Raw genomic sequence first — 7,374 nt, 5'->3', positions numbered from 1 at the left:
AAACTTTCAGATTACAGCTCTGGTCAAAAAATAAAGGTGTGATGTAGCATAGCATTTGTTTCTTTTAAATCACAGTGTGCAATGCATCATTCAGTACCTCATGGTCAGAATGTCTGCCCTGCTTTTCATGAAAATCATTCTTTAAAATAACCTATGCAAATATATTTTTTACTATATATTACATTCATTTAAAAAGAGAAGAGAGAGGTTCTTGGTTTGCGGGTTTGTTTTTTGTTTGGTTTTTTTGTTTGTTTGTTTTTTTGTGGTTTTTCTTTTTTTCTTTTTTTTCAGTGTACTACCTAAGTGAAAGGTCTGGTGTGAAAAAAAGTACAAGCAAACTGGACATGCCAAGACTTAGATGGTGATCATATCAAAACTGTACAGGTTATGTACACCGTGCTGGACAGGTGTGCTTCTTCCCAAGGAAAAAAAAAAAAGACCTTTGCATCATCATCATCTCTAAGGTTAACCACAAAGTTCTGGTAAAAAGAGCATTTAATGAGCAAAGGATGACATGGAGGGGCGAGTTCTCCTGCTTTTGTTGGGCAGTCCTGAAGCAATGTCTCCATTCCCTTCGGGAATTTCTTCCTTCTTCCTGACTTTGAGACGGGTGAGGAGCTTTATTACCCAGACATCCCATTCCTCTGGCAAGAGCAACAGGAGGAAGCCCAGGCCAATGATGATGATGGCAATCACCCGGACACTGTTGAAGACAATTTCACTGGTGTAGTGATCAACAACTGTGTGGGACATGGAATGAGAGTTAATAAGTGGGATAAAGCAGTAGGGCAGAAATCCCCTTCCCTCTCCCTCACCTCCCCACCTCTGAGGGCTTTCTGGCACAGAAACTGCCCCAAACTGGATTATCCTCTGCTCTTGTTATTTACCAAGGCAAGCAGAATTACTAATAGATATTTGCCCTAAAGTGTAAGCAATTTCCTTTCCATTTAGTGTTAATCCTGCCTTGAAGAAATCATAAAGAGTTGATTTATATTTCATCCATGAGTTTTCATCCCAACACAGAGGTGGATGACTTCAAATCTGCTTTGTTTTTCAGCCTGCTGGGTTTTTTGAACAGTAAATTAAAAAGCTCTAGAGATGATGAGTATTCAAGTAATACACAATACATGTTTAGCACACAAAGTATACATTTTTAAGCAGTGTCATCTCTAAGTCTTTGAGAGAAAACAGAAAGCTTCTTTAATAAAGCTTTTTGCTTTTGTCTCTGTCGTGGCTTTGAAAGGCCACAGATTTAATGTATTCATTAAGATGCAAAGACAGAAATTCTTACCTGCATTCACTGGGACACTTAGTACAATTCCAAGAGAAATCAAAGTTGGGTATGTAATAGCAATCCCAAAATTTAGTAGAATATTGAATGCTGAGGAAGGAAAGAAAAACAACTTTTACTACAGTGAAGCTCAGCAGGGGAACTGCCACAGGAAACATTTGTGCTTCATTCCTCCCTCTGTAAATTGCTCAGATAGAACAATTTATTAGTTTCTGTTGTTAGTCCTGCAAGATACTTGTGGACAGACATCCATCTCCTGAGACACTACTGGATGTGGACAATGCTGTAAATTTACCCCTCAACCAGACAGGAACTTGGTAGATACAATTTCACACAGTGAAATAATAAATATCATTATAACTGAATGATTAGCATATAATATTACTCCAATGAAATACCATTCCCTGATCATGAAGTGTCTCACAAGAAATTAATAATTATCCCTTTTTGTACACTGATCAGCTCTAGCAAAATCAGAAGAGCTTTGTCAATAAACTTGTCAGCAGCTGGGCCTCTGCCTTCCAGCAGCATCTGTCCATTGCCCAGCCATCACCTGAAGCTCTGCTCTGCCTGCTTACAGAAACCTCCCTCTGAGACCACTGGGCAGGAAACTGCAGGTTGTCCTCTAGAGTTAAATATTGTGACTGTGCAGGGTGAAATGGGGCTCAAAATTAAGACAAGTTTCAGTAGTAATGAAAGGAATAGTTTAGGACATGTGATGCCATCATCCAGCTTAGGGACCAACTGTGGCAGCACAGTTACACCTCTAATTTAACAAGGAGCAGCATCACAGTTCTGATAACCATGAATCTTTAAATCATTAAATTCATTAAAATCATTAAATGTTTGCCAACCCCTCCCCCCCCAGGCTGGATCCCCTTGGTGGCTGCAGAAGAGAGGAGTGTCCCCCATCAACTTCCCATCAGTGCTCTGCAATGCTACATTTTCAGAACGTTTCCAGCTCTTTAGAAAAAGCAATTAACCAGTCCTGACACCAGCAGAGGAGTGGCAGGGAGCCTTCACTGGCCTGCCCCAACCTTCTTCCAAGAGCCCAAGGTATTGCCCTGCAGAACCCAACTTAGCCCAGTAGGATGCTGCTTTGTCTCCACGAGGCTGAGTTCATCCGTGGGATTTGGGACAAGTTTTCCAGATTAGTCCCTCAACTCTTTTTAATGATGGTCACAATATTTTGGCTTGGTAATGACAGCAGGAGTGGGGGCTCCATTGTCATTTAGGAATGGGCCCTCTGCATGATTTCTCGAGCTAATAATTAAGGCCAGCAGGTCCAAGGAAGGGATTCTTCCTCTGTACTCAGCGGTGGTGAGGCCACACCTTGAGTCCTGTGTCCAGTTCTGGGCCCCCCAGCTCAGGAAGGTCCTGGAGCAGGTCCAAAGGAGGGCAACTAGGCTGGTGAAGGGACTCGAGCACAGTTCCTATGAGGAGAGGCTGAGGGAGCTGGGGGTGTTCAGCCTGGAGAAGAGGAGGCTCAGGGGAGACCTCATCACTCTCTACAACTCCCTGAAAGGAGGCTGGAGCCAGGGGGGGGTTGGGCTCTTTTCCCAGGCAACTCTCAGCAAGACAAGAGGGCACAAAAGGTCTCAAGTTGTGCCAGGGGAGGTTTAGGTTGGAGATTAGAAAGAATTTCTTTCTGGAGAGGGTGATCAGGCATTGGAATGGGCTGCCCAGGGAAGTAGTGGATTCTCCGTGTCTGCAGATATTTCAAAAGAGACTGGATGTGGCACTGAGTGCCATGGGCTGGGAACTGCAGTGGGAGTGGATCAAGGGTTGGACTTGATGATCTCTGAGGTCCCTTCCAACCCAGCCAATTCTATGATTCTCTAAGTTGAGAAGAATGGAAAACAGCTTCAGTATGTCAGATACCTACAGCTTCCCTCAGCAGCCATTTTCTTGCAGCCTTCCCCACCCCAAGCAGTGCAAGAGCCCCCTCATCTACTCACTCAATAAGAGAATTGAAAATCCGCAGAGGTTTCCCCAAGGAACGATGTCAAAAGAGCTCCAGTACTCCACTTTGGTAAAATAAAGGATGACAGGAATACAGGTAACAAAGAGGACATTGAAGACAGCTAACACGGACAGGAATAAGGCAGCTTCCCCAAATTTAGCACTGCCCAGAAGAAGTTTGAATAAGACCTGCAAAAAGAAAAACACGTGGGTTTAAGTGTCTCTGGCATTAGAACAGAAAACTTGGTGAAGAATGGCAGGGGGAGGAAAAGAAGGAATGTGTTTGAGATTTCCCTGTGTCAGACATCCCTGTCCAGGGCCTCTCTCTGTCAGTTCCCCACCACAGAACTGCAGAGGATGCAGTGGATCCCCTGGGCTCTGCAGAGCAGGAGAGCTGATGGACTCTGACCTACTGGTTTGTGCTGGGGTGGCAGTCCCCTCACTGGTGACAGTGGCCTCCTCCCTTTGTCCAAACAGAGCCCAGAGACAAAGCTGCAAGGCTGCTGCTGGATCCCACCACCTCACAGCCATCACTGCTGCAGAACAAAATGGAGCAAAATGTCCCCAAAGCCACTTACCTGAGGATGCCCTGGCAGGGTGGGCAGCTGGTACAGGCAGACTGAGGTGTCTGGGAGAGGAGGGCAAGGTGGCTTTGCTGCAGCTCTGCTGCCCCTTTGGCATGCACAGCTCATGGCAGCTGAGCCAGGCTGCAGGGTGGCATTTGAAACAGAACAAAATGCACAGCTCCATCCGAGCTGTCACCTCCTGCCAGCATCACCTCCAGAGCATGGGCTCTGCTGGAGGAGTCCTGAGCCCCTTGTCCCTGCAAGGAGGGGAGGTGCCATGGGAGAGGGGACAGAACCAACCTCCAGTCACCCTCCCTGCCTGCAAATGACTCCTGAGCCAGGGTGTTTCCTCAGGACTGGAGGGTCCATGTCTCTGCTCTTTCAAGAAAATTCTGTTTTAGAGGAAAGAACCCTGTGAAACTTCACCAAATCCCTTGCTAAGACATAGGATGGGCTGAAAACCTGAGCCCTGCAGCACAGCAGCCAGGGACACACAGGCAGATGCTGCTCAGTTTGGCAGCTTCCCTGGATTACTCCTGTTGAGGCTGCAGGGATGGAGTGGCCAATTCCTATTGGAATTGGAGTGGTGCAGTCCTCATGGGAGCAGATGGAGACGCCCACACCTCATCCCAGCTTCCACAACTGAGCCAGGGAGGGGGAACCAAACCCTGCAAGGGCTTATTCCTCCCTGAGAACTGAGCCAGGAGCAGCACAGAGGCAAATGCCCATCCATGGCTCAGTGAAATGGCTCTCTCATGGCTGGTCAGGATGAGGCCCTGATTCACAGGCACTTGCTCTGGATTTTAAGCCTGTGGTTGCTTCCAAAATAAGCAATATTTCCAGCCCAACGCAGGCTTTGGATGCTGCTGGAGGAGGGCTGGGGTAAGGGGAGGTAACACAGTGAGTTGAAAAAGAAACTAATTCTCTTCAGGGTGCTTTCCTGTGTAATTAAACCCAGGATTAATGGAAAAGCAGCCTCATTTTTCAAGGAGGTGTAGCACCTCTAAGTCCTCCTGGGGACACTGGGAAAAACTCTTCCCAGGAAATCAGAGGGAATCCTATGGGAGGGAGGCATCAGAGCAAGTGAAGCCCTGAATGCAGGGTTGCAGTCAGTGTGTTTATGACCCCTCAGAGAAGGGCAGGGGGAACTGAGCTTCACAAAGGTTTGCAAGTAAGACAGGAGCAGTTCAAGGGAGTGATGAGGGTGGATGGGCTCAGGTGGTTCTGAGGGATAAGGCCCAGGTGTCCTTACCTTGTAGAGAGCAGACATTGAGGCAGAGCCCACCACCAGGGCTATCCCAATAACAGAGTGGCTGTGGAAACCATCAGCATAGGTCATCATAACTATCCCTGCAATAGCAAATATAGCAGCCACAATCTGGTTGGAGACAAAGAAAGAAAGCAAAGTGTTACTGGACAACACCCCCCAACGTGGGAAAAACCTGAGAAGGAACTTGAAATGAGAGAGCAGTGCTTCTGCATCACCTGCTCACCCTTATTGTAGAAAACTGGTAGCAAAGAAAGAGATTTTTCCTCACCAAAAGCATAATTCAGCCAAGGAAAGCTTTGCTGCTGCACAGCGTGGATGTGAAAAGTTTACAAGGATAAACTCGTGGAAGGAAAAAATCCATCAAGGACTATTAACTATAAGGAACATCACTTCCATCTCAGGAAGTTCTTGAGCTTCAAATTGCTGGAGGCTGGAAAGCCTCACGAGGAAATATCATTATAGGCTTGTTCTGTATAAAAGGTATTTCTGGGTGTCCACTGCTCCTGGGGCAGACACATCTTTGCTCTGATTCACTTTGGCTCTTTGTGGAGCTGCAAGATTGGGCTTGTCTGAAAGAGAGAGGCAGCTCCAGCCCTTCAGTGCTACAGCCCAAGTGACAAAGAGTGACAGATGCAGTGTTTCCTACAGCATCTCCCACCCGAGATCCATGGACATTCTCCACTCTTCACTGGAGAGCCAGGGGTGACCACAGCCACATGCCAGGCCATGGCAACCAGCTGGAATCTCCATGGATATTGGTGACAGGAGCCTGTCCCATCCTGTGCTGGCAGAAACTTGGAGGATGTGTTTGAGATTTCCCACTGCCGTAGAAACTTGGAGGATGTGTTAATGAACTGCAGAATGAAAAAAAAAAACCTCCAGTGTCAGGGGCTGGCTGGCTTCAGGGCAGTTCCTGGTGTCTCTGCCTGCTGGGAAAGGAAGCCTATGATTTGGGATTTGATAGTATTATTATTTCCAAGTCCCACTGGAGGGTGTGCTTGTATCTACATCACATACACAGGAAATGCTTTCAGGTGATGATTCCCTTAAATCCTGAGCTGCTTCATTTACTGTAGCAGGGAGGGAAACACTGAAGTCCATGAGCAGAGCAAATAAATCCAGGCTGCAGACAACCCTGCTGGGGCAGGAGCCCTCCCCTCTTCCATCAAGCATGTCATGAGCATCAGGTGAGTCTTGGCCTGGCCTGTTGACATGTCAGGCATGTCACACATGCTTTCCCTGGAAGCCTTTCAGGCTGTCTATCAAGCACCTTGTTACCAGCAGGAACAAGCTGCTGGCTCCCTGCCACACCACTACCACAGCCCCACGCCTGCTCCCAGATGCTTCAGCCCCGCAGGGCTCACCCAGGCAACACTGCAGGCACCTCCAGCTCCATTGCATTGCCAGATATGGCCTTCCTGCAAGCCATGGGACAGCTGGCAGCCCAGCTGGACAGCTGATCCCGGAGCAGGGAAAGGAAAGGAGAAGCTCAGCTTCATTCCAGGAGATGTGGACGCTTCCAAGAGCCCGAGCGGCGAGGAGGGGATTTCGTAGCTTGTTCTTACACTGAAATTCCAGGCAGATTGTGATGGAAGTGCTTGTAGAGCTACTCCCTGCACTTCTGAGGGCCAAGTAGGATACTTGTAGATGCTTATGTGTGCTGCCTTCCTCACTTAGCCTCTCCTGCAGGAGGTGTGAACAGGGACACACAAATGCGCAGTCAGAGCTTTGCTGCCGCACTTCCCTTCAGGGGGATGGAGCCGGGAGGAGGGGGGTGGATTGGCTCCTGCTCACCACAGGCCAAGGTGCTGTCCCCCAGGCAGCCTTGTCTGCTAAATACCCTCCCAAAGGGTGCTTCTAAAAGGCTCAGCAGCTGGCTTGCTGTCCCCAGGTTGCTGGGGTGCTGGCTTGCAGTCCTCAGGTTGCTCTCAGAGAAGCCCCAGAAGCTGTTCCTCCTCCTGGCTCCCAGTCCCAGGAAGAAGGATTTGTTTTGGGGTTTATGCAAAGCTATGCCCCAACGTGCTGGGCAGTGCCACCCACCATGTCTGCTGGTTTTCACCTCATCTGTGTCAGAAAAAGGGACACAAGGGGGAAGAAAATGCATCCTGCCGGGAGATTCCACACCATGTCCCTCTTCAGACAGAGGCATCAGCAGCACTCCCGTGGTGGCACACAAAGCTGGGTGGCAGTGCTGGGACATCCATGTCTAGGATGCCAGTCAGGATGCCCCCTCTCTACAAGAGGAGAAGGATCACAGAAGGAACCTCTGGAGATGATTAAGTCCA

The 7,374-nt window shown here is 48.4% G+C and overlaps 1 protein-coding gene across 2 annotated transcripts in view; it reads right to left on the bottom strand.

Moving 5' to 3' along the window:
- Nucleotides 1-309: 309 nt before the first annotated feature.
- Nucleotides 310-7,374, bottom strand: part of SLC35F3 (solute carrier family 35 member F3) — a 157,684-nt gene continuing 150,619 nt past the window's right edge. For both annotated transcript variants that reach the window (XM_030447668.1, XM_030447669.1), the window contains 4 exons: nt 5,072-5,197; nt 3,250-3,442; nt 1,292-1,381; nt 310-740 (listed from right to left, as the gene is read on the bottom strand). In XM_030447668.1, coding sequence (XP_030303528.1) covers nt 496-740; nt 1,292-1,381; nt 3,250-3,442; nt 5,072-5,197 — 654 coding nt within the window. In that variant the 3' untranslated portion in view covers nt 310-495. The remainder of the gene's footprint in view (nt 741-1,291; nt 1,382-3,249; nt 3,443-5,071; nt 5,198-7,374) is intronic.

This window comes from Calypte anna, chromosome 3, assembly GCF_003957555.1.
Source record: "Calypte anna isolate BGI_N300 chromosome 3, bCalAnn1_v1.p, whole genome shotgun sequence".
NCBI classification, from domain to species: Eukaryota; Metazoa; Chordata; class Aves; order Apodiformes; family Trochilidae; genus Calypte; species Calypte anna.
Note: the sequence above shows the minus strand (reverse complement) of the source record. Positions and strands in the feature narration are given on the sequence as shown.